General features: G+C 41.8%; 3 protein-coding genes across 10 annotated transcripts in view; 2 read left to right on the forward strand and 1 right to left on the reverse strand.

Moving 5' to 3' along the window:
- The window catches only part of oplah (5-oxoprolinase, ATP-hydrolysing), a 21,967-nt gene extending 16,061 nt beyond the window's left edge, over window positions 1-5,906 (reverse strand). For 2 of the 6 annotated variants that reach the window (XM_027017467.2, XM_027017450.2), the window contains exons 1-4: window positions 2,962-3,057; window positions 1,334-1,455; window positions 1,059-1,230; window positions 545-736 (exon numbers count right to left, since the gene is read on the reverse strand). In XM_027017467.2, the coding sequence (XP_026873268.2) occupies window positions 545-736; window positions 1,059-1,229 (363 nt within the window). In that variant the 5' untranslated portion in view covers window position 1,230; window positions 1,334-1,455; window positions 2,962-3,057. Of the gene's footprint in view, window positions 1-544; window positions 737-1,058; window positions 1,231-1,333; window positions 1,456-1,684; window positions 1,760-2,961; window positions 3,058-5,491 lie in introns of those variants that run through there. The other 4 variants (XM_027017458.2, XM_035533829.1, XM_035533830.1 and 1 more) reach the window with 4 other exon arrangements.
- Window positions 4,748-17,525, forward strand: stat5b (signal transducer and activator of transcription 5b). Of its 2 annotated transcripts, none has more exons than XM_027017497.2 (19): window positions 4,748-4,914; window positions 6,667-6,802; window positions 6,882-7,038; window positions 7,236-7,325; window positions 7,430-7,604; window positions 7,728-7,858; window positions 7,965-8,116; window positions 8,665-8,820; window positions 9,003-9,182; window positions 9,776-9,863; window positions 10,151-10,273; window positions 10,389-10,481; window positions 11,029-11,235; window positions 12,385-12,479; window positions 12,782-12,924; window positions 13,058-13,213; window positions 13,455-13,512; window positions 13,892-14,002; window positions 14,131-17,525. In XM_027017497.2, the coding sequence occupies exons 2-19, from the start codon at window positions 6,675-6,677 to the stop codon at window positions 14,249-14,251; spliced, it is 2,364 nt and encodes a 787-aa protein (XP_026873298.1). In that variant the 5' UTR covers window positions 4,748-4,914; window positions 6,667-6,674; the 3' UTR covers window positions 14,252-17,525. The 2 variants fall into 2 exon arrangements, with proteins under 2 accessions (XP_026873298.1, XP_026873290.1); XM_027017489.2 differs by having other exon boundaries at window positions 4,750-4,914; window positions 14,128-17,525.
- Window positions 17,526-17,840: 315 nt separating this feature from the next.
- Window positions 17,841-23,940, forward strand: ghdc (GH3 domain containing). 2 transcript variants are annotated; one of them, XM_027016340.2, is made up of 11 exons: window positions 17,841-18,057; window positions 18,279-18,551; window positions 18,703-18,896; window positions 19,784-19,978; window positions 20,241-20,360; window positions 20,609-20,906; window positions 21,204-21,393; window positions 21,798-21,869; window positions 22,076-22,209; window positions 22,678-22,766; window positions 23,087-23,940. In XM_027016340.2, exons 1-11 carry the CDS (start codon window positions 17,985-17,987, stop codon window positions 23,306-23,308), a joined length of 1,860 nt encoding a protein of 619 aa, XP_026872141.2. In that variant the 5' UTR covers window positions 17,841-17,984; the 3' UTR covers window positions 23,309-23,940. The 2 variants fall into 2 exon arrangements, with proteins under 2 accessions (XP_026872141.2, XP_026872150.2); XM_027016349.2 differs by having other exon boundaries at window positions 21,240-21,393.
- Window positions 23,941-26,763: the final 2,823 nt, after the last annotated feature.

A 26,763-nucleotide genomic window follows, 5' to 3' on the forward strand; every position in this document is an offset into this window, starting at 1 on the left:
AAACTAGTGAAGGGGCGAAGGGCTGACAGGGCTAAAATAAAAGATAAATAAATAATTTTCCAGTGTAATTTAATTCATAATTTATTTTCCAGTCTAATTAATTTTATTGTCCAGTCTAATATAATATCTAAATTATTTTCCAGTGTAATTTAGTACATACATTATTTTCCTGTCTAATATAATACACAAATTAATTTTCAGTGTAATTTAATAAATACTTTTCTAGAATAACTAAAAACAAATTATTTCCAGTATAATTTAACACAAATAATTTTCTGGTGCAATTTAATACATACATTATTTCCAGTAGAATTTAATATATTATTTCAGGTCTAATTTAACATCTTACCACAGATAACATTTTTAGGGTCTGAGACTAGATACTGTAGATACTGTTAAGTTACTGAAGTGAAAATATGTAAGATTCAGCAGCGGTAACAAACCATTACAAGCCCAGGGGCACATATGCTTGCAGTTCTTTTAATACTTTTTAAAAATGTGCATAAATATATATGGGGGGGGGGTGTATGTCCCTTTCACTCACCAGGTCAAACAGGTTTGGCCTGGCCTGGGTGCCAATGTGCAGCAGGTCCCGAAACCCACGCGTCACTAGGAGGGCAGTCCTCTCTCCCTGCCGCTCAAGTAGGGCATTGGTGGCCACTGTGGTGCCCATTCTAATCCAGCCAATCAGAGAGGTGTCAAGGGGCTGGTCCCGTGGGAAGCTGCGTCCAGTTTCCTGTTGGTGAAGTCAGGGGTCTCACAAAACATCTCTCTGTACCTGCTAACCTGACTCTCTCCATGACTTCTTTTCTACAGATGTGGTGGTTGTCAGACTACATTATAGCATTTAGCTGACATTTTTAACCAAAGTGACTTACAATTATGACTGAACACAACCTGAAAAATTGAGGATTAAGGACCTTGCTCAGGGATGCAACAGTGGCAACTGGGTGGTGGAGGGGCTAGAACTGGCTACCTTCTGATTACTAGTCAAGTATCTTAACCACTGAGCTACCACAGACTAAGTGCAACTAACTGTTGGTTTCTCTGTCTCTCACCTCCTCCAGTACCCGACGGATGCCCTCGGTGGGGGCATCCTGATAGTTCTGGGGGTCATAAGAGAGCAGTTTAAGGACTCGCTCTCTCCCATCTGGCAGGCGAGCAAACACATCAGTGAAGGTTCCGCCGCGGTCAATAGCAAAGTCGAATGTGCCTTTGCTCTCAGCCATCCTGAAGAATAGAAGAAATATGTAGAGGTAATATTAGGATTTGTGGTAAAAAATTATGTGCGTGTAATTTATATATATATACACACTTTAATAGAGACACCTGCCTTTGAACTTCCCTGTATGGAAATTAGCGTCCCTTCCAGTCAGAAGTCAACAGTTCAGGCTTGTGCAGGCAGAGTGATGGTGTGGGGAATATTTTCTTGCCACACCCTGGGTCCTCCGATAACTGCGGATGGACATTTGGACAGTAGGGTTTACCTAAGCATTGTGGCCGACCAAGTTCATAGCTGTTTACCCTATGGCAGGAGGACACTTTCACCAAAACAATGCACCACACTACAAGGGTCATATAGTCAATGATTAGTTCCAGGAACATGGTTGTTAGTTTTCCTTGCTTCTCTGGCCTTTACAGAATCCTATACAGCATATCCTATACTGTGACTAGGCAGAACGACCTGTTTAGAAGGTCAGTACATCCATCCAAGCAGTCTGCATCGGGCATGTTTCCAGAACCTTGTCGAATCTTTGCGCCGCCTCCCCGAAAATACAGAACGAATAACAGTATCATCATGCAAACATATTTTATAACCCAAGATTATAAATTCGAAATGTACAGTTCTAAATCTAAATGTAAAATAAATGCAGAGACAGAAATAATTATTTTGGGACTATTCCAAAAATAATTTAAGACTAAAAACTGCTACGCTCAAATCTACGTACGCATACGACGATTCAAACATCAAGGGTGCATCTCACATTTCTAATTGCTACCGCCTCGATTTCTGTCCTACCCAGTCCATGACCCGGAAAGCGACCGCACTCCGCCACCTTTAAGGACGTATCAATTATCTGAATGCGCGCAGAGGACTCGAGTACTGAGAGGTGATGTTTACGGTATAAAATCTTTACCTACAGGCTCATCTTGTTCAATTAAAAAGCCGATGGCTGGAGCGACTTTATTTTCAACTTTATTTGGCATTTTCAGTTTTTTTTTTGTTCTGTATGTCATATTGATCTAATAACTGGGCCGTTTAGGTTTTCAAGTTCGGTACATTATTCACGTTTGCACATGCACAGACCAAGCACGTGCTTCCCTATCCCGTTTCGCGTGCACGTGTTTTCAGACTGCAGCTGCGGCACGTGCCTCGCGGTGCAACTGAACCGTAGGGCGCGTGAGATTAAAAGCCCGATGACAGATGAAACAGCTGTGCGACACGTCATCAACGAGCAACGTCGTATTAAAGTGACGACAGACTGAACGGGAGCATAAATCCGTGCAGCGTTCAGTCCTCTGTCCTCGCGTGTTTCTCTAAGGCGAAAGACACGATGAAAGTAAACGGGCAGGAAAGATTAGTTATGAGAACCACCTCCAGGTCACAGAAAAACCTTTAAGCTTTGGACCCAAGCTCTAAACACGTGCTACTGCCGTAAAAAAAACCCTCATCTTGCTAGGTTAGTCATTCAATAGCTTTCTACGTGCAACACCTTTAGTGACACATAAACCCTGTAATAACACATAAAGCCCTTGCTCTGGTGGCTGATAGATAACTTTAAGCATTCAAACGAATGTTAAGATGGATGAGCACAAAACGCAACAGAACAGACATTGCTGTCATTCAGACGTTGTGATTCAATACATAACTTGAAAATAAATCTAATAAAAGAAAAGAGCGTCTGCTAAATGCCACAGATGTAATACAATTAAATACTGCTATTATCACGCAGTACTTACTGGTTTACTACGAGCAGGTGGTCTGTTCAAGGTGCAGTAGAAAACCAGTACCTGGCGAACAACAGCGCAAAAGTAGCTCTACACGAACTCAAATCTTCTAGAGGCAGGCGTTAACTGTGATAGGCTACGACAAACACGCTGTATGCCAAGCCACACCCCCTGGAGGAAGGGTTGGAGGACGTCAACTACAATGACTAAAATAGTATTTTTAAATAACGAATAAGCCAATCCATCAAAAAGCTGCTGTTATCTGTGCTTATGATATGTACTTTTTACATAAGCCTAAGACTAACATTTTTTAGGCAACATAAAAGAAAGCTACTAAAACAACAAAGTCTCTGGTTGAGGGAAGTGAGAATAGTTTTTACATATTCTAAGCTTGGCTTTTTTTGTCAACAATTTTGCTTTGTAGATTTGTGATTTTCTAAAGCAATTAAAGTTATTTAGTTCTATTTTAAAGTAACAACAAATTTAACCATGAAGATTGGGATGACAAAACAACAATCTTGAATAACCATAGCATTACCACTGCTCATGTACACCCAAATAACCATAGCATTACCACTGATCATGTACACCCGAATAACCATAGTATTACCACTGCTCATGTATACCTGTATAACCTTAGCATTACCACTGCTCATGTACACCCGAATAACCTTAGCATTACCACTGCTCATGTACACCCGAATAACCATAGCATTACCACTGATCATGTACATCTTTTCTTTCAGTTTGTTCTGCTTTTCTTGACCAATATTTGTTCTCCTAACAAATATTCAAGACTTTGTAGAAAGCAGTAATGCTGACTGTGAAGGAGTGTGTGATAAGAAAAGTCTACAGAGTCAGATGACTGGGCTGTTTCTGTGGGAGGGGGCGAGGATTTAACAAACAAGATAAGCAATTTTAAATAAATAAATGGTGCATTTTCCCAGGCTAACTTTTTTCAGTAAGTAGTCTAATCATTGCTGCTGTTGGCTGAGGCTTGAGTGCATGCAAAAGCATTATGACAATAAAACCAATCCTCAGTGTTATAGTTCTACTCAACAGTTAGTATAAAAGTGCTCTGACACCTTTTTGCTCTCTTAAAAGACTATACATCATAATACAGAAAACCTCAAACCCTGCAATTAGCTCTTAAATTATTCTCACATTCAAATCTTATTTCTCATCTCTCCATGTTTATATTATGTTCCCATCTGTTCATATCATGCAGCATCCTAATTTTCAGGTGCAGTCACTTCCTGTAGATGAGAACAGGTACAGGTTGTATGTCTCTCTCACCTCACACACACACACACACACCTGTACACCTGATGAGAAAAAGTACAGATTGTATGTCTCTCACACACACACACACACACACACACACACACACACCTGCACACCTGATGAGAACATGTACAGGGTGCATGTTATGCACACATCTGCAACCTTTAGCAAGATGGAAACGCTGTGTTGCATGGTGGTGTGCTCTGTGGAGTCCTACAGTGATCATTATATTTGAGGCATGGCACACTACATTACCAGAGAGAGGTCACAGTGAGGCTCTTAGATTTAACATATGTATGAATTACACTAACTTGGGATTATTTAAACTTGGCTAAATTGGGTTAAATGTTCTATAACACCACTTTCTGACACATATCTTACATTGAAAGATGAATAGCAGAAATGACAGACAAACTGAATAACAGATGTATTCAATATACTTATTAGATGGGGTGCCAGTTTTACAAAGGTGAAGCTGGGTTATGGCTCTTGTGCTTGTCGCGTGGAGATATGGCCCTCTAAAGTGAACGTGCTAGAGCTCGAGCTGATGTCCCGCCCACAGAAACACAATCCGGAAAGCTGAAAACTAGTTAACACCTGGTGTCATGATTTAGCCTGTAAGAATCAAGTGTTTATTTATGGACTGACGGCGTATACACTGCGACAGGATCTAGATAAACGGTGAGCTTATCTATACACTCATTGTTTAACGTGTATGCGTGAAGAAAACACATACTTTTGCTGACTCTTGAGCTGTTGGCACGTATAATATCGTAACCATTACTTAACCTGTTAGGGGAGCTGTCGTCTCTAGCTAGTTAACAAGCATAACCTCTTATCGACACATATATTACTATTTCATTTCAACAAACGGAATTATAAGAACTAATTGTCCACATGAAGCTCCATCTATTCAGGGTTATTTGCTCACGAACTATCGCACCAGGCCGCATAGGCTAGGCTAGGCTAACTAGTTTGCGCCCTTCGCTTTTAGTGAGTTAGCTAAGTTAGCTAGGAGTTAATGATGAGTTGTCGTTATCGTTAGTTATAAAACAGCACATTTATGAACGGTCCTGGTCACGCTAGCTGTATAATGCCATGAATATTTGTTTAGGTTAGTTAACTATAAACTGTTTATCAATCATCTAACTAACTTCTAGCAGACCGTTTGGACGTTGACGAGGTTAGCTTAGCTAGCCTAGGTTTGAGATACTACAGCAGTGTTTGTGTAGCTTCAGTGCACTAGTCATGTACTCACAATAATGCAATATATTAGAAGGTGGAATTATCCAGCAAATGATGAGGCTAATCAGTTAGCCTTTTTAAAAAGATATGTACTGTGCCTAGCTAGACCTGCCGTCTCAATGAGATTAAGGGCTAACATGCTAGGATAGCTAACGCTAGGTTTAGTTCTAGACGGTTTGAACTCGTTAGGCTCAGTAGCTAATTAAGAACCACATTAAAGTATCAGAAGACTACTTCAAATTATATAACTAGCTAGTTATACCTACCCAAAGAACCCGAGGTTATGAAATAATACTCGCTAAAATGAAAGTCAGTGGCAAGGAGAGCTATCGCTAGCTACAAGTGCAAAACGCGTGAAGGAAGGGTCGTGACTACCACTGACTTGTGTGTTCATCTTGAGTTGTTGTTGTTTTTTTGCTAAGCTATTAAATGTAAAGGTATAAATAGTATCGCAACAACTAAGAGTGCATGTCATGTGCAAAGAGTGACTGATTACGCAAGCACTCCGTGACTAGCTAATGGTGCAGGAGGAAGTACTTTTGGAGTTTGAGTTACTCTTCCCTAGTTTGAGAAACATTGGACAGTTTGTGCAAGGCTAAGATAATTTTGGCTGGGGTGCGGTAGTCTTAGGATCTTTATGGGAATGAGGCAATCGTAAAGCAGTACAATAAGAGCATGTAGCTTCATGGATGCGTAGGCAGGCAGTGAAAGTGTGAAATACAGTAAATTAAAATCGTGTTAATTAATGCAGATCGGCTGGTATTAATTGTTTTAATTCTCACATTAACCTAATAACTGATCCTGATCATACTAAATGGGACGTTGTGCGAGCGTCTGTACAAGTTGTCTGCTCTGTCATCTTTTGTGCTCGTCAAGGCCTTCGGCAGAACCTTCATGCACTCTGTTATGCCTGATGTTGAATACCAGTTTTCTTCTGTTTCTGGTTGGTTGGGAGACCTGACACCCATTTTCTCTATTTAAATGTGTAAATATGTGTAATCAAATATGGTGTCCACTGGTTTGCAAAATTGGTAGCTGAGTAATTTGAAACCTTATTACAACCACTTGAAACCATGCTCTCTTCCCCCCCTTTCTCGCTCCCTATACCGTCTGCCGCTCTCTCCCTCCCCTGCTTTCTTTTACCTTGCTCCCAATACCCTTGCACCCTTGCTCACTTGGTCTGTGAAGGGGTGGAGATGGCATTATGGATCCAGGCTCAGCAGCTACAAGGCGATGCCCTGCACCAGATGCAGGCTCTCTATGGTCAGCACTTCCCCATAGAAGTGCGACATTACTTTGCTCAGTGGATCGAGTCCCAGCCCTGGTGAGTATTTGAAGTTGTCACAGAGACAGGTGTGAGGAGGAACAGGTCTGATTAATAAGAGTTTGTCGGTCATTTGCAGGGATGCGATAGATCTGGAGAAACAGCAGGAGGAGTTTAAAGCGAAGCGTCTGCTGGACAGTCTCATCCAAGAACTGCAGAGAAAAGCAGAGCATCAGATGGGAGAGGATGGTTTCCTCCTCAAAATCAAACTCAGCCATTATGCTTCACAGTTAAAGGTAGAACTCTCTCTCTCCATATTATAATCTCTTGTCTTGCTCTGTTTCTCTTTTTCTCTGTCTCTCAACTCAGCACATTTTTTCCAAATGTATTTTGTTTGTATTTTTGTTGATACATTGCCCTTTATATGTACATTTTTGTTTGCTTGTTTTATATATACATTTATTTGTTTACTTGTCTTTTGTTTTTTTTTAAGAGCACATATGATCCTTGTCCCATGGAACTGGTGCGGTGTATTAAACACATCCTCTATACAGAGCAGAGACTTGTGCAAGAAGCTTCTAATGTGAGTCATGCACAAATACTGTCAGTCACCTGTTTGTTTTAGTGGCTGTGTTTTCAGCATGATTCTGCCATTGGTTTGATTGGATCGTGTGCATCTTCGGGCAGGTGAGCACCTCAGGGGGTGGGCTGATGGATGGCACCCCTCAGAAATACCAACAGATCAACCAGGTGTTTGAAGAACTGCGTGTGATGACACAAGATACTGAAAACGACCTGCGTAAACTCCAGCACAGCCAGGAGTACTTCATCATACAGTACCAGGAGAGCCTGAGGATACAGGGTATACACACACACACCACCCATTTAGATGTACTTACTTTGTGTTACATATGTATAAGTCCTGCATGCTGTTGTGCGTGATTTTGTTTGATCTGTAAGTTTGTGGCTCACCTGCTTCTTGCAGCTCAGCTGAGCAGTCTGTCAAACTTGCCCCCAGCGGAGCGTGTGCAGAGAGAGGCAAGCCTACAGAGCAGGAAGGCTACTCTGGAGGCTTGGCTAACCAGAGAGGCCAACACACTGCAGGAATACCGACAGGTACACACACCCACATCTGGCAACAGTGCAGGATCTAGCATCAATGAGGCCTCAGTGTGTTAAACCACTATGTGATATGTAGTAATATGACACTGTGTGTGTGAAGGATCTAGCAGAGAAACAGCAGAGAACTCTGGCCCTATTACGGAAGCAGCAGACTGTGATTGTGGATGATGAATTAATCCAATGGAAGAGACGGCAGCAGCTGGCAGGCAATGGAGGACCATCAGAGGGTTCTCTGGACATCCTGCAGTCCTGGTAAGAACATATGCACGCACGCACACACAGTGTTGTATGCTTAGTGATTTCCTTTTTAAAGATGCTATAGAGGTGGTTGACATTCTGAAATGTGAATCTGTATTGTATAGTTTCAAGACTGGCATTGGGCTATTTATTTGCATAAACAAATCACCATAATCTGTAGTTAAATGTTGGCCACCAACAAAACACGCAGCGTTAGTATTGGTTTTACTTTAATTGGGTTTTTCATGCCAGTTAAACAGTTTGCCAGTTTCCTTTCTGTCTTAGAGAGTGCTTTGCCTGATGAGGCATGACACTGCACACCTCACACCTACTTCAACTCGGGGTCAAATTTACATTTATGGCATTTAGCAGACGCTTTGTTCCACAGTGACCTACAATTATGACTGAATACAACTTGAGCAATTGAGTGTTAAGAGCCTTGCTCAGGGTCCCAACAATGGCAACTTGGCTTGAACTGGTAGCCTTCCAGTTTCAAATGAAGTACCTTAACCACTGAGCTACCACTCAGGTACTTGTGAGTTGGTGGTGTGTGTGGTGTGCAGGTGTGAGAAGCTGGCAGATATGATCTGGCAGAACAGGCAGCAGATTCGCCGTGTGGAACACCTTACCCAGCAGCTGCCTATACCTGGTCCAACAGAAGAACTCCTCAAAGATCTTAATGCCACGGTCACGGACATCATATCTGCACTGGTCACCAGGTGAGCACACAGACATCATATCTGCACTAGTCAGGTGGGCCCTGGGATACGTGAATCTTGGGCTCACCGAGTCCAGGAACCTTGGCTATGAGTCTGAAGTTTTTCCACAAATCTTAGTTTTTGTGTAGGCAGTGTGTATGCATTACTGATGTTTATAATATTTCTTCTAATGTTTTTTACAGTACCTTTATCATAGAGAAACAGCCACCGCAGGTGTTGAAGACGCAGACAAAGTTTGCAACAACGGTGCGCTTGCTAGTCGGCGGGAAGCTAAATGTGCACATGAACCCACCTCAGGTGAAGGCTACCATCATCAACGAACAACAAGCCAAAGCCCTGCTGAAGAACGAGAGCACCCGCAAGTGAGTCTCCCTCACGTGCAAATGCCTGCACACAGTCAGACCTGCATTTATCCTCAGTCATACTGGAGCTGATATTAGCATCATGGCCTGCTCTGATGAACGGTCCCTTTTTGAATCCGCTCATTTTCCTTCAGTCTGAGTTCGAACCAGCATTTGCTGTCAGTGCTCAGGTGGCCATCAGTACTCAGGTTGTGAGGCCATCGGTGTTCAATCCAGCAGCAGTCACACAGAGTGTTTAGAGCATTGGTGTTCAGGTTTCTGGCATTTGGGGTTGTTAGTGCCAAGGCCGTTGATCCATTGGTGCTTTGGCCTTTGGTTGTCAGTCCTTCAGTGCTTGTGCCACTGGTGTTTAAGCTGTTAGTGCTATAAGGCCACTGGTGTTCAGGCAGTCTTTGTTCAGGCCATTGGTGTTCAGGCCGTCTTTGTTCAGAGCATGGAGAGCATGTTGGTACCCAAGCCCTTGGGAAACGAGTCCAACAGTTCACTAGAACCACAAACAAAAGAGAACATAAGTTTGAGTTATTTTACTAATTTTGTAGATTAATTAAGTTAAATCAGGGAGTGTAATGGTTTTTTTGTCTCTGTATGTGCAGTGACAGTAGTGGAGAGATCCTCAATAACAACTGTGTGATGGAGTACCACCAAGCTACAGGGACCCTCAGTGCACACTTTAGAAACATGGTGAGCTGAACACACACTTTTTATTTTATATGAATTTACTTGATATATTTTGTATATGTAAGGTATGTCAGAATGTAGTGATTAGATGGGAAGTGTTTAAAGTTTTATGAGTACATGGTGCATATCATAGTGAAATGTTTTATTCTTCTGTCTTTCTCACTTGCGCGCACTCTCTCTCTCTTTCACTTTTTCCCCTACCCCTCTCTCTCTACTACCTCCTTCTTCCCTTCCCTATCTCTCCGGCCCTCTCTTCTTCCAACCCCCCCCCCCCCCAATTCCTCTTGTAGTCTTTAAAGCGTATCAAGCGTTCAGACAGGCGTGGTGCTGAGTCAGTGACTGAGGAGAAGTTTACAGTTCTGTTCGAATCGCAGTTCAGTGTTGGTGGCAATGAGCTTGTGTTTCATGTCAAGGTAAAATCTTGCCTGTAATAAGTCACTATTATTTGAATTGTTTTATTATAAGCTTTATATTGCTAATGCAATTTGATCTTAATTTCATTCAAGTGTATTTTCATAAATATTGCAGACGTTATCTCTGCCAGTTGTCGTCATCGTTCATGGTAGTCAGGACAACAACGCCACGGCAACAGTCCTGTGGGATAACGCGTTTTCCGAGCCTGTGAGTACAGACGCCTGTGTGTCTGCAAATTTCTGCAGAGAGACCTCTAAAAGCACGCGTGTTGCTTTCAAAGACTTTAGGTATGAAAATACCATTTACCTTTTTATTCACATGCAAATAAATAGGTTAACACTGACATTAAAGTGTCTGTGATGTGTTTTTAGTCCAGCTGAATATAACCAGCAGATGACTCTCTTTTGGTAACGTTTGAACTTTATCAATGAATGAACAACATAGTTCTGCTGTCAGATTTTTCTCAGTGGTATCCATCTAATAACGTTTATACTTTCATGGTCTTGTCTTGAAGAAATACATTGTGTTTGATTTGATGTTCTAATGTTTCCAAACCTTATGAAAGGTCATTCTGCGGGCTTGGACTGTGTTCATTTTTGCCCCCTGCTCACCTTCAACAGGAAGGTGAACTAGCAGGTGTTTCCCAGATGGGACTTTTTTGAACTAGCAGATGTGTCCCAGATGGTTCTGTTCTGAACTAGCCAGTGTGTCCCATACGGGACTGTTCTTAGCCGTGTCTTGGGGCCTCTTGTAGGGCCGTGTCCCATTCGCCGTGCCCGATAAAGTGTCGTGGCCGCAGCTGTGTGAAGCTCTGAACATGAAGTACAAGGCAGAGGTGCAGAGTGACCGAGGTCTGTCGGAGGAGAACCTGGTGTTTCTGGCGCAGAAGGCCTTCAGCAGCTCCAGCAGCAGCCCTGAGGAGTACCGCAGCATGACTATGACCTGGTCCCAGTTCAACAGGGTAAGAGGCTCTGTAACCCCACCAGCAGATTGGTCTGTTACATATTGGACAAGGGATTTGGACTATTGTAATGTCACCTAAACATGTGTGAGCATTGCATGTTCACACATTACACATCCCCACTGCCTGTTTATGATGGTGGTCGACTGATAAATCTGGTGATTAATGCCATCAAAAAATGCCTACAGGCACAATGCAGCCAGCCCCGTCAGTCTGGCTGCTGTGGACTGATGTTCAGAGCTCCCCTTTTTGTCCATTTTGCCATCTACTGGCTGATGTCAGTTGGTGCTGTGAAATGGTGCATGCATGCCAATGCTGAATTTAATGTTTCCTGATAGAAAACTGTAAAACTTTCCTTCCTATCTTTCAAAGCTTAATATCCTTAATCGGTTACTCTTAACATACAATGTTTACTGTCTGTATAATTAGATTGATTACTGTCATTTAAAATGCAAAAATGAGAGTGCAAATAATGTTATTTTGGAATTGTAATGTTAGTAAGCCTTTAACCACCTAAACTAATTAGCTTATCTGCTATCTTAATTGATTTGATAATTATAAGATAAAAAACTTAAGATATAATCACTTGCATTTGCTAATGGGAGACTTAATTTGTTGACACGTTAACAGGACTCTGAAAGCTAGCATTAATGTTATCAACTTGCCAGCAACATTTTGGTGAATGATAGTTATAGGCTTCTAGCTAACATACAATTTCTGCACTTTGTGTGTGTGTGTGTGTCTGTTTGTGTGTATGTGTCTGTCCCCCTCTGCACAATCCAAACAGTAAAAACCACAGTTTGCAACAAGACAGAGCACTCGGGAATATAAACAAGAAGGCTTTGAAACATACAAACAGAAAACAGGACTTTAAATATACAGGCAGCTGTAACTAAATAGGAAACGGGTGTGATTTTAATATTTTGGGGGAGCATTGGATCTGATAAAGATGTTTGGAAGATCATGGGAGTTGGAGTCTTATGGAGAGAGTAGGTAAGATGGGAGGAGCAGGTCATGTTTCAAGTAGTTCACTCTGAATCTATACTGTGTTTTTGCCTTGTTGCAGGAGCTGAAATTTATACAAAAACATAAATGTTTGATGGCCTTTGCACACACTCATGCTCTCCTGTGTGTTCTTGTGTTTTACAGGAGAGTTTACCAGGCCGGAACTTCACCTTTTGGCAGTGGTTTGATGGAGTGATTGAACTCATGAAAAAGCACCTCAAAGCCCACTGGAATGATGGGTAAGACCCCTGTTCCCAGAGTGACCTATGAGTAGCATGTCTGTGCATTGCTTGGCTTAGAAAAAAGCTGAATATACCCCACAGAGGAGCTCAAATGCAGTGGGTTTGGGGTAATGCTTTGGGTTTATAATTTGCACAAGGCTCATCATCGAAAGCTACTGAACTTTAGTAGCCTGTGTAAATATTTTCACACAGTTTTCCTCTCTGGTTGTGTATTGCACATCTCTGTGTCTGTGCCCATGCGACTGTGCATGTGTGTATGTCTGCCCGTTCATGTTTTCGTGTATGTGCCTGTGTTGCAGAGCGATACTGGGCTTTCTGAATAAGCAGCAGGCACAGGACATGCTGCTGTCGAAACCCAACGGAACCTTCCTGCTGCGCTTCAGTGACTCTGAGATTGGGGGCATCACCATCGCGTGGGTCGCAGAAAATCCCAATAAAGCAGGTACAGTCAGTCAGCCGTCACTTCTGGACCTGTGGTTCTCTGGGGGTGGTTCTGCCTCTGAGGGGGTCTTTTCTGCCAGTATAACCATCCTTCGTTGTATTTTTTTTCCTCTTTCTTTCTTCACTTTATGTAGGAGAGAGAATGGTGTGGAACCTGATGCCCTTCACCACTAAAGACTTCTCTATCCGCTCATTGGCTGACCGCATTAGTGACCTGAACCACCTGCTGTTTCTGTACCCCAACCAGCCCAAAGACGAGATCTTCTCCCGCTACTGCACCCCACCAAACTGTACGTTACCTCTGACCTACTGCTCTTCTCCCCTTTTCTACTATGATCAGGTGTTACAGTATAATATACAATATATTATATAGGATATGTGTAATATATACTATATATTATAGTAGCAAATTCTATCTATCAATAAATAAATAAGAGCAGAGTTATCCTCTTCTGTTGCTGTATAAATACAAGGGGTTCATGTTACCATGTTCATGTACTCATCACCCAATTTTATTTTTTTGATTTCCAGCTAAAGCAGTAGGGGATGGGTATGTCAAACCTGAGATCAAGCAGGTGGTTAAAGTAGAGTAAGTATGTCTTTCATTTTAGTGGGGAAATTCTTGCTTGTCTCCTGATCTTAATTCCATCCTTCTTGAGTTTTGAAAGATCACAGTTCGACTGGAAAAACACATCTATGTTTTATGGAACACAGACCAGAATGTTGCAGGAGAGGTCCTAAGCTCAGAGATGCTGAAAGGGAGTGTTTTATAAAGGGATATTGTGGAGGCTGTTTTACCGTGCACATTTTAAATGTCGCCATGCGTTTACAGTCTTTTGGTTGTTTGTCAGTGTTTGAGTGATCAGTGTGTTCTCTCTCTGGCTCTTTGGCTGCAGTTTGGCAGCATGGCCAGGAGATCTTTTCATTCTCATGTCACAGATTTTTTAATATCTTCTTCCTCCTCTTAGTTTTACCTCACCCAATCCTGAGCAGTCTCCTGGAAACCCTGCCTTCATTGACCACCACACAGCCTCACCTACTGTCAGTCAACAAAACAGTTTTGGAATCTACCCTCCAATGTAAATATTCATAAACAAATAATAAATGCATGTTTTGTGACAGCTGTGGACCGTTATGAATAGTGTGTGTGTGTGTGTGTGTTTCTGATACATATATGCTTGTGATTTGTGTGTGATGTGCGTAGCAGTGACCCCATGCTGGATGCCGAGGGTGAGTTTGATCTGGATGAGACCATGGACATGGCCAGACAGGTGGAAGAGTTCCTTCGGCAGCCATCTGAACCACAGTGGACTGGGCAGCAGTCGTGACCTTTGACCTGAAGTTCCATGACCTCTCACCCTAACTACAGCAACACAAGGGGTTCCATTCCATTTTTTTGTTGTTATTGTTTTTCTACAAAATGAGAATATTTGATAGCTCATTAACTTTTATATAATGACTTTGCAGTGTAATCATGACTGCTTCTTCTTTCTGCATAACAATTATGTACTTGATTTCTCTAGCCAAAAAACCAAGATGGAAATATAAATTTAAAAAATGTTTTCAAATATTGAAAACCATGAGATGGTGAATACTCACTAGAGCACCCCCTTAAAGCAATAGTGTCTCAGGCCAATGCTCCGTACTGTTAGCTCAACTGAAGGTATATAACTTACCATGTTGCCGTCTTCGCATGTTATTATGTTCTATTATTTTAGCTCTTTATGGCATACTGCTGAGTCATTAGCAGTTTACTCTGTTCCTTTACATAAAAGAGCGGACAACTGAACCTCAAAGAGAGACGGAACAGTTAGATAAGTTAAAAAATTAAGTTAAAAAATGGCAGTTTAAAAAAAAAATGGCAGTTTAAAGAACACCAAGTTACAAACACCAAGTTAATTTAAAAAAATAAATAAAAAAAACTAAGGAAAAATATACTGGAACATTCACCCATGGTGGGACTTCTACCTTTTGAGTTTTGTAAACACCATCTGAAGCAGGTGTTGAAGCAGTGTGAAGTCTTATTCACTCCAGCTAGGGAGCAGAGCAGAGTCTTAATGATAACCCTAGTGTAACCCTAACCCCAGTCCTTGGCTGCAGCTTTGACATTCAGCAGTCTCTGAAATTTGTGCATTTTCTTTTTTTTTTTTTTTTTCCTCCTTTTTCATAAGTGTTGCATGTGTAATGGTGAATACCATTTAATTATATGGTCATATTAGTCATAAAAAAACCAGGCCATATCATGTTGAGCTATAGGTGGTGATGGGTTCTCGCACACCGATGGTGTGATGTGAAATTTAAAGAAACTGAGTATTGTTGCAGTGGATTCAAAGTCCTGGCTTCCTGATGGAATGTAGGCAGCAGTTTAATATCAGAGGCCAAGCTCTGATTTCCTGTTTGAGTCAGAGGTTAAGTGTAACGGATGCCTACCCTAGGGTCAGAGGTCTAGGGTTAACGCTAACCCTATGGTCAGGAGTCTAGTGTTAACCCTAAACCTAGATGCAGCTCATCATCCCTGCTGGTGTTTCAGTAACAAGCTACACATGGCAGTAGTGATGTAAACCAAAGATTCACATGCTTCAGTTGAAGATCTTAATCCTTTTAATAATAGACCAATATACTCACACTTGAAATTACCTAGATAAAACCCTTTAGAATGCTTGGTTTAAATGGTATAACTAATGTGTCATTTTGCATTGTGTTTTTGAGCTTCATTCATGTTTGTCAACCTAGCTCACTCATCCATACAGACCTTGATAATCTTAGCCCAATTTGGTCTGCTTCAGCAACCGCCTCATGGTGTGCATTCAGAACCTGGAATTTACACACCGTGCACTACTCAAATGTGCACTGTTCTTGGTCATGCACTATTCGCATACACTGGGGATGTCAGTCTAACATCATTGATCTGACAAACCCGCCAGCGCTCTCTTTTGCTCTCCTTCTTGTACTGTTTTATGTAACTTTTTTTTCCCCCCTCTCTCTGTGCCTTAATACAGATAAAGTTTATCATAGGTTAAACCAGAGTTGAGGCTTTATGGCCCACTGACCCTATGCCTTTCAACTGTGAATCTACATCCTAAAGAAAGATAGAAGTGTTATCATTTCCCACAGCAGGTAGTGAGTGTAAGAGAGGAGGTTCCTCAGCCCAGCCGTGTTTTAGCCCTGGGTCTCCTGCATGCTGTGTCCTCAATACCTCTGTGTACACACGTATAAAAGACACCATCGTGATCAGTGTTTTAGAATGTTTGGAAGATTTCTTGTGAAGAAAAGCCTGGGGCTGAGCTCAGAGTCTCGTTCCCCCCCGTCGAATTGTGTTTGCGTCACCATAAAAGTTCCCGGAGACTCACCACCCACCCCCAGAGGTGCGGCTGTCCTGCTTGTCTTACCTGCTGCATTTTGGTGGTGGTCTTTTTGTCTTCTGCAGGCCTGCAAGCAGCTACTGTTTGCGGTTGGGCTTCAGCTGAACACTGCAGACCCGCATGTTTTTAACAGTGATGATGACCTTTACCCTGAGCACTGCAGACCCACATGGCTTTGAGGGTGATGTTGAACCTAACCCTCTACTCTACAGACCCACATGGCTTTCCAATTATTAATAAAGTCTGGAACTAAACTAAATGTAGAAATACCCCACTATGCAATTGTGTCCATAAGTCCTGAGTGTATGGAGCCCAGGTCTGGTGTCACCACTCTTTTTGGTGAGCCCCTTCTTTTTCTGGTTTGTAGGTTGTAAATATTGAATTGTTAGTACATGGTACTTGGTTTGCATTCCCATTGTTCGTTCATGTTTTGGCCCCGTAGAAAAAGTGATAGAGAGCTGCAATCTCCTTCACCCTAAGTGATCCTTCTAATCTCCTGTGATCGTTTTGTAACCGCTGCTTGTGACGTGTTGCAGGAGCAGCATTCTGGCAGGGCTACAGAGTTGTACACACTTTTGAAATCACATTTTTATTGTAATGATTTTAACCTCTTGTCTATTATTCAATGATTTTTAACCTCTTGTCTGATGGGAGACGCACCACTGTGCACTTCACTCAAGGCACTTAATCTCTGTACAACAGAACTCAGGAAAACTTCAAAGGAGCATAAGGCAAATGACCTTATCCTAAATACTATATGAGAAATTACCCCCACATAAGAAGTAGTTTAACAGTATGATGCTGTTATACAAATGGTTTATGCTTTTAATGTTTGTCCATGGTTATACCTAAGGAAGTCAGGTATAAAATGTGAATTCAAAATGGGAATATGGTCTGGGGATGTTTCTTTATAAACCTATTTTTTAAAGTGCATTTAGATGCTGTTATGTGCTCTGTGTTTTGGATAGAGATGGTATTAATGCTGCAAACTGCTATGTTTTCTGCTTCTTCATAATCTTTTGTGAGTTGTCAGTCAATTAATGTGCTGTTTTGTCAGGTCTGGGACTGTGTTCACAAAGGTAAAGCAGTGGTGTTACTGTGTTACACGTTCCCTGTATGCTGTTCTCTGCACCAGTACACACTAGCGTTTACTGCCTGCCCCTGGTTTGTTTTGTTTGATGTCAAGTGAAAACTTGATGGAAGTTGGGAGATAGAAAAATAATAAAGTTTTATATTTTAACCATGTATGAATTTCTTTTATCCATAAAAAGTATTAATTTTATGTATATATGAACGTTATTAGTGGAACATGCCATCTTCTTTTTAATATATCTTACTAATTTTGCAAGTTCTTTCAACAAACCTTGTTTCAGTCGGTACAAGTATCTTTCAGCTCATAGTTTTAACTTTGTCCGTCTGTTCGCGGGACAGAACTAGAAACGCAAAAATCGTTCGTATTAGCCCTCAAACTTTAATTTGTGGATCAAAACCGTGAGGGCGGTGTTCTCGAAACGATTTAATCGCCTGTTCCATGTGACGTCACAGGCGGGTGATAAACAAGGAAGAGCAGAAGATCTTTGGAAGTGCTGGTTACTTTTTCGTTCTTTGTTGCGTAGATAAAAGTATTTATTCCAATAGGAAAGGCGTATGGGTCTTATACTTTAACTGTATGTAGCTGTATGGATTAGCAGCGATCACAATGTTAAGATCTCGCAGAAGATGCGGTGTCGTGTTTGTTATGCTTGCATTGTTGGCGGTGGTTATTGCATGCGGTAAGTATGGGTCGGAATGAAGGATGTTCACGACTATCGCACGTCAGGTTTTTTCCATCCGTAATAGAAGTAATCTATTCTCACACCCATTGCAACATATTTGCATGCAATATAGCTAGTAGACTACAGTAGCCTAATATCACGTTTATATCTGTTCAGTAATATGATGAATAGCTTGTATAACTACCAAGAGATTTTGTAACTTTTGTTTTAAACTACAGTTACGCCGCACATGATAATTACGACTCTGGGGGTCGCAGTACTCAGTGGAATGGCATTTCTATGGACAAATGGCGAGAATCGAACTCTGTTCAGCCTCCTAAATCAATACGTTGCCACCAGGATCTTGATATGGTTAGGTAAAAGGCAGAGACGGAAACTAAATGAAGATACACTAGACATTCAACGGGTACAGTGGGAAACACTCCTCAAACGCCTGAGAAAAAACGCTGATACACTCTATGGAAGGCAGCACCAATTCAGCTCAATTAAAGGTACCTTTCAGATTGCTTGAAATACTCGCGGTCCATGATTTAGAAATCTGACTGCCTTCATGTTTTTGTTGTCACTGGTCCCCAAGTCACATGCACACAGGATAACACCCAACATCTTGAATGAAAACGCATTTAAATTCTTCTGTCTTAGACAAAGACGATTTCTGCCGAAGGATTCCCCTCACCACCCGTGAGCATTACACAGAGCTGCTGGAAAACACGGCAGCCGGGGTGGAGAAGGTCTTGGTCACTGAGAAGCCGGTCATCCTGACGACTTCTGCAACATCAGGGAGCAGCAACCTCGTGCTGAGCACCAAGGACACCAGGGCTGAGTTCTTCTTCCAGGTCAACCTCAGATCAGGGGTGTCACTAGAAAAAATATGAATAGGGGCCTGACACTTTTAATAGACATTCAGGTTATGTATTTTCATTACTTCCCCAGTCTTCATTAACATTCTTTGATAAAATTGTTGAGATATTAGCAGAGCAGTGCAGATAGTCAAAGGCAGGGGCTGTGAATGGAGGTCTAAGCCTTCAGGAGAAGGAAATGAGAATGAAAGAATGAAAAAGAACCAGCCATCCATTAAAATCTGCCCAATATTTTTAATTGGTTAATACAAAATTTGTTTTAGTTAGCTTTTTAAAGTAATGTTGCATTAGCATTTGTTAATCAGTCTTTGGGGTTCCTCTGCTAGCCTAATGGTATCTTCACTAGCATGTCAATGTTGTTTCATTTTGAATAATTGTAACAGACATCCAAATTATGTATTTACTTTTATGTTGACTTTACACAGTCTTCAGCAACATTCTCTCACAATGAAATCCTGTCTCACACAGACATGAGGTTTTAGTAACGTAGTGGAGAGAGATCTGTAATGGTGTCACAGATTGCCCAAACATTAAATCTTTCAGATTCTACTGATCCTATACAATCAACTTTGGGTTGTCATCTTGGCTATGATGTGCAAAACAAAAAGGCTAACATAAGAATTAGCACGTGTTGTCTAGTGTGTGTGTGTGTGTGCTCATACGTGTGTTATCCTGTATTTGTATAGACTGAGTGTGTGTCTTTGTGTTTGTGTGGGTTATCACATTTTGTCTAGTGTGTGTGTGTGTGTGTGTGTGTGTGTGTGTGTGTGTGTGTGCCCGTGCTATTCTTCGTTTGTTTAGAGTGTGTGTGTGTGTGTGTCTGTGTGTGTGTGTGTGTCTGTGTGTGTGTGCGCGTCTGGTAGGGAGAGGCTGTGTGTGCTGATGTCAGGAGGCAGACCTTCACAGGCACACGCAGCCCCCAGCGGATCCTTTGGCTCTTCCCTCCATCCCTCGTGCACCAATCTGGGGTGGGGCTTCCCACTGGACCCAGTCCCTTCACCTTCTCCATCACCAACCACATGCTGCACTTGTGTACGACTCCACCTCCTGCACTCAGGGTAGGAGATTCATTATTTTACATTTTGTTCTGCAATATCCTAAAAACACTTTGGTGAGCCCTAATACTAAAGTCTGGTCCTGGTGTGACATGCTTAAAGTCTGGTTCTGGTATAACGTGGTTAAGGAACACTCATAACAGTTAACAAATATGTATTTTGCAGTGCTATTAGTTTTTTCATGTTGTACATTATTCTACTGTTTAAACTGTATCTCCTTAGCAGATCAGAGAAAGATTTATTGAGCTTGTCTTGTGTTCATTAGGTGCAGTGTGAAGGGGACTTGTTGTATCTGCATCTCCTGTTTGCCCTGAAGAATCTCCAAATTGGTGTTGTAGAGTCCAGCAGCTCCTCAAACGTGCTCTACGCCTTCAGGACCTTGCAGGTAGGACAGGATCAGAAGCCAGCAGTCACTGAGAATTACACAACTAGGGTTTTTACAGTTTAGGTTTATATCCATGATCCCATCGTACAACGAAAGATTCTATAATACGTGCTTGCTTGATAGAATTAGGCAATGATAATTTTCTGGTATTTGAACATTTTAAAGCGTAACATAAATTTAAGTCATGATATTTTGATTATACTATTCTATTGAGTTGTCACTGTTCTTTGGCTGTGGGCGGAGTTTAGGCACGCTGGGAGGAGTTGGTTGATGATGTTGAATTTGGGCGGATCAGCACGAGGCTGGCCCTGGACCCTGGCGTGAGGGCTGATCTAGAGCGGCTGGTGAAGCCCGACCCAGGGAGGGCGGCAGAACTCAGAGTCCAGCTCAGCCAGGGTTTCCAGGGTGTGGCCCGCCGGCTCTGGCCTCGCCTCCACCTGGTGGTGGCTATGGACTCTGGACCTGAGCAGATTTACGGGGAGCTGCTCAGAACACTCTACTGCAAGGGGCTGCCACTCTACTCGCCGCTCTACGCTGGCCCAGAAGGTGCACAGACACAGCTGGACAAAACACAGTTAGACAGTTTATGTAGTGTTTAACAAAACACACCAATAAAATTATGTATATTTATTTTCGGTTTGTATGGATGTTTTTTGCTTTTTTAAAGAAAAATTCATTATGTGTATGAATTCATGTATAGATGTGTTTTTGTGTGTTTTATTTTTTGTGTGTTATTGTACGTGTGTGTGTGTGTTATTGTATCTGTGCATTTTTGTGAGTGTGTTATTGTATATGTTTGTGGGCGTGTGTGTGTGTGTGTGTGGGGGGGGGGGGGTGATGTAGGTCTTATTGGTGTGAACTTGTGGCCCCTGCGTGAAGCCAGGAACTTCCTGCTCTGTCCTCGTTCCATGTTCTGTGAGTTCCTGCCTGAGGAGAGTGTGGACATGGAGCAGTTCTGCACCTTCCTCATGGACCAGGTGGAACAGGGACACAGCTATGAACTGGTCATCACCAATGCCGCTGGACTATACAGGTTTGTCACTTCTGCAGTGTTTCTGTCACCAGCTTGAAAATTTTAAGTATGTTTTGGTGACCATATATTTCTGCATATATAATAATATACAAATAATAGTGTTATTCAAGTAAAAGTGACTACTAGCTCATGTGCTGGGACTCTGCTCTCTTTAGCTCATGTGCTGGGACTCTGCTCTCTTTAGCTCATGTGCTGGGACTCTGCTCTCTTTAGCTCATGTGCTGGGACTCTGCTCTCTTTAGCTCATGTGCTGTGACCACACTGGTTTTAGATTAAGTGCTGTGACTCCATGAGCAGCCTCTTTAATCAGGGTGGCATGATGGAACATAAACCATAAGCAGTGTCAAGAGGATGATGGAATGATCCAGCATCACACATGACTGTCTTTGCCTTTGCTTTGTTAGGTATCGCACTGGAGACATTGTGAAAGTGGTCGGGTTCCACAACCAGTCTCCAGTGGTGGAGTTTCTGTATAGGTCTGTATAGGTCTGTATGGATCTGTTGTGATCAGTATAGGTTTGCATGGATCTGTCTATGTGACTACCATTAAAAACACCTAACTTCTTATCTGTTCTGACCTGTGTGTGCTTTACCTGTTCTGATATATGTGTGTGTGTGTGTGTGTGTGTGTGTGTGTGTGTGTGTGTGTGTGTGTGTGTGTGTGTGTGTGTGTGTGTGTCAGGCGTGGTGAGATGTTGAACGTTAGAGGGGAAGAGGTGTCAGAGGCCTTGTTTTTATCTGCCCTAAAGAAGGCGGTGGCCCAGTGGCCTGGTGCCACACTGGTGGACTACTGCTGTGCTGAGAGTGGAATTCTGGGTAAGGAGCCATCAGTCTCAGTTATGGTCTGTTGTCTCTTTCTAGCTTAGCTGTGTGCTTTTTTTGTCTTAGCAGTGTGACCTGTGTGCTTACCTTACTGAGCATGTATGCTGAACTAGCAGACTGCAGCAGCTAATCTAAAAAAGTGGATTTTTGAATGTTCACATTCAGGGTGACTTATCTGTAGCATTTGAATAAGAGCCCTACAATGCACCAGATGTTCTGTCTCATGTCTGTTTTGTACACAATTGTTAGCATTACCTGAGTAGATACATTCATTAATTTGACCCGATCCCTTAAGCATATATGAGGGGCGGAAGCAAAGTCATGTGAAGGTCTTTGATTTTATAACCCTGGCCTGCACACCTGTGTTTATAGAAGGATTTGTTTTTGTAAACATGACCTACACACCTACATTTATAGGGGACTTTGATTTAGTAAACCTGATGTACATGCCTGCATTTATAGAGGACTCATCAGGAGGTGCCCAACCTCACTACCAGGTGTTTCTGGAGCTGAAGGGAGTCAGAAACCTCACAGAGGAACAAAGATATAAGGTGAGATTGATTGATTATTAGATTATATGATTTATGAGATTATTAGAATATTATTAATCTATCTAATTTAATAAAAAATATTAAAGATTATTCCATTATTCTTTCCATCTCTCTTCTTGCTCTCTGTCTCTCTCTCTCACACACTCTCTCTCTCTCTCTCACACACACACACACATTCTCTCTCTCTCTCTCTCTGTCTCTCACACACACATACACACACTTTCTCTGTCTCTCACACACATACATACACACTCTCTCACTTACTCACTCACTCACTCTCTCTCTCTCTCTCACACACACACACACACACACACACACAGTTGGACTGCAGCCTTCAGAGGGACTCCGCTATCTACAAGTCATTCCGGATCAAAGGTAGCATTGGACCAATGAAAGTTCAGCTTGTTAGTGAGGGTGCAATCCAGGAGCTGAGAGGTTGCATGATGGCTTTCTGGAACATTTCGCCCAATGAGTTTAAAATGCACCGTGTCATCCGCTATAAAGGGCATGCAGACTTCCTGCTGGGGAAAACTTTTTCCTAAAAGACCAATGGAAAGGAAACAAGGCAGAGCGATCTTACTACTGCCCAATGGCAGAGAGACTCCACCCTGCTTACTGCCCAACAGTAGATAGACTCCGCCCTCCTTACTATCCATTGACAGAGACTCCGCCTTCCTTCCCACCCAGTGGCAGAAAGAGCTGAATGGCAGAGAAACCCTGCCTTCCTTACCACCCAGTGACAGGGAAATTGCACCTTCCTTTTAGACCAATGGCAAAGAGACTCTGACTTCCTTATCTGCCAGTAGCAGTGTGTTCACTTCCTTACCTAGAGGACATTGAGTTGGTGTATTGTACATTTTACATGGCAATTCAAGGTGTTTTACAAATAGAGTATTAAACCTAATTGATTCAAATAAAAAGGACTTGTTAAGATTATATTAAAAATATAAAAGTTAAATAAGAAACAAATATAAACTTTTAAAGGGCAAAAAGTTTGGCTAATGAATGTAAATGTGATTAATAACTTCTGCCACCAGAGGGAGCCAACGACTACTCTGGCTGGCTGGCTGTACAATAGTGTTAAGAATTTAGTTTTCAAAGTGTGAAATAATACATGTACTTATAGTTTGATTATTAATATTTTATGCTCAAATAAATAATGTTGTATATTTTATTGAGTTTTAAGCACTGACTTTTATTGGCTTAAATAAGGTTTCAGGCCATATATCTTAAAGTTTGTAGACCCCAGAATGAGCTGCTAAAATGTGTACTGTCTTTAAATAAGGTCAAATTAAATAGCATGTTGTTAAATAGGGGTTCTAGGGGTTAAGGTTGTGTGAGGGCTGTGTGAGGGTTACAGGGTTGTGTGAGTGTTGTATGAAGGTTAATGTGCTATATAAAAAAATCTGCCCTACCTTGCTCACAGCTGTAGGGACGAAAATTTAAATGTAATCTATGTTACTTGTAGGGAGTACCAGTGACATTTTTTGCTAATCACAAAGACCACAAATAAATTTAATTTTAAGAAGAACACAAAGAATTGGTTTCTATCAGCTATTTATTTTTTATCAGAAAAGAGTTTTTATCAGAGTTTCGCGCAATGCCAAAAGTTCCATCAACTTAGTCTAATACATACAATATAAATAGTGCCTTAGTAAATTCACAGGAAAAATTGGATAATTTCATGGACATAGTTTCTCAACAATGCCAGATTTCACAGATTTTTACAAGATAAATGCTACATTTCTGCATTTCATACATAGCACTTAGTTAGCTAGCTAGCTAACATTACATATCCAAGAGTAACTTGGCATTGGTATCTGCATACACACACATTCACACACGCATGCTCAACATATTTGAGAGGCAAACAACAAATGCACATATGCTCATGTACGCAAAGACGAACAAATGACTTTCTCTGCAGTAATTTTCTCATGGCCTTGTGAACACGGCCACACATACAGTCTGCATAATGGGATGGGGGTACTATGTGTTCTTACTCCTTGTATGGCTTTTATCCCAGCTGATGGTACTGTGGGAAGTGACAGCTGTTCTGTTGAGGAGGGAGGCAGTAACCTAAAGCACAGAGTGACAGTAGACCTGCATGCGCTGGCCAGTAATGGTGCTGCCATGCAGTCAGTAGTCTACCATTCCTCAGGATATCAGTCAGTAGTCTACCATCCCTCAGGATATCAGTCAGTAGTCTACCATTCCTCAGGATATCAGTCAGTAGTCTACCATCCCTCAGGATATCAGTCAGTAGTCTACCATTCCTCAGGATATCAGTCAGTAGTCTACCATCCCTCAGGATATCAGTCAGTAGTCTACCATCCCTCAGGATATCAGTCAGTAGTCTACCATTCCTCAGGATATCAGTCAGTAGTCTACCATTCCTCAGGATATCAGTCAGTAGTCTACCATTCCTCAGGATATCAGTCAGTAGTCTACCATCCCTCAGGATATCAGTCAGTAGTCTACCATTCCTCAGGATATCAGTCAGTAGTCTACCATCCCTCAGGATATCAGTCAGTAGTCTACCATTCCTCAGGATATCAGTCAGTAGTCCATTATTCCTTTACACAGGTTTAACCTGCCACTGCCTTTTTCCATGAATCTTAAATTCTGTCTCAAACTTCCACTATGCAGCAGATCACTGCAAAGGGTAAACTAATGTAAGGTTAATCTGAGGTTTATTTAAAGTTTGTGCAATAATAAGTTTAGTTAATAATGTATACCACTTAAAAAAATCCCCTTTTCCTTAATAGAAATAGAAACAGTAAAATTATTTTGACCACCAGTTCAGCCAACATGTTAATATTTATAGTCAAGTATATCATGAGTCAAGTATATCACAACTTCCTGCACACGTGATAAATTCTTTAATTTCATGTGACATTAATATGAAACACCTTGGTTCTAAAGCATTCTCACATGCTGAACAGATCGTATAGAGAGAAGTGTTAAATCCAGGCAGTGCTGTAATGGCGTTAAACCTCTTGAATGTGGGATGTTTGTGTACAGACTCACCACACTTAATGTCTCCGGTTTGATCTCTGTATCTTGCTTCACTTTCAGCTGTTAGTGATGCCACTTGTGCCCCTTAAATACAAGAGAAGTTGCATCACAAGAAATCTGAAATGCTGACCAGTGTAGTTGGATAGAGGATCTCTTAAGGACCCAGTGCTACTGAAAAAAAGATAACCTAGTCGTTCAAATTAACACTTGAACCCCCCCCCCCCCCCAAAAAAAAGAAGTAAATACAACAGTTTGGAGGGGTAGAAACATGTTTGTGCGTAATCTTGGATGTTGTTCTTGGGATCTGCTGGAGCCATTCTTCCAGATTGAGGGTCTAAGCCCCTAGTATTCTGATTACCATGGGAACCACTCTTGCCTTCACCTTCCACATCTTTTCCATCTTTTCTTTCAGCCCTTGGCATTTCTACAGCTTTTTGTGTTCCTTGCTCCTGATGTTTCTTTCACTTTTGGATTGCTATATCTATCACTATGGCCCTCTTCTGTGTATCCACCACTAATATGTCCAGTTGGTTAGCCATTACCATTTTGTCAATGTGTATCTGGAAGTCCCATGGGATCTTAGTCATTCTCCACCACCTTCAGGGGTGTATCCCACTTTGACCTCGGAACCATGCAGAGGTTTATATGGTTCCTGCTCCTCCTCATTCCCAGTGGGGTATCTGATGACTGGTAGAGTGTAGGTGCTGATAGCTTGGATTTTGTTCTTTCCGTTCAGCTGACTTCTTAGGACTTGCTTCACCCTTTGTAGGTTTTTGGATAGAGCTGCTTTCCTTGTGACCTCTTCATGATTACCATTTGCCTGTGGGATTCCAAGGTACTTGTAGCTGCCCTCAACATCTGTTATGTTACCTTCTGGTAGTACAATCCCCTCTGTTCTAGCTACCTTCGATCTCCTTGTAACCACCTGTAACCACATTCCGATGTCATTTCTGTATATCCTGGTGAGATGGATTAGTGG

The sequence above is a fragment of the Electrophorus electricus genome, chromosome 14 (genome assembly GCF_013358815.1).
Source record: "Electrophorus electricus isolate fEleEle1 chromosome 14, fEleEle1.pri, whole genome shotgun sequence".
Classification (NCBI taxonomy): Eukaryota; Metazoa; Chordata; class Actinopteri; order Gymnotiformes; family Gymnotidae; genus Electrophorus; species Electrophorus electricus.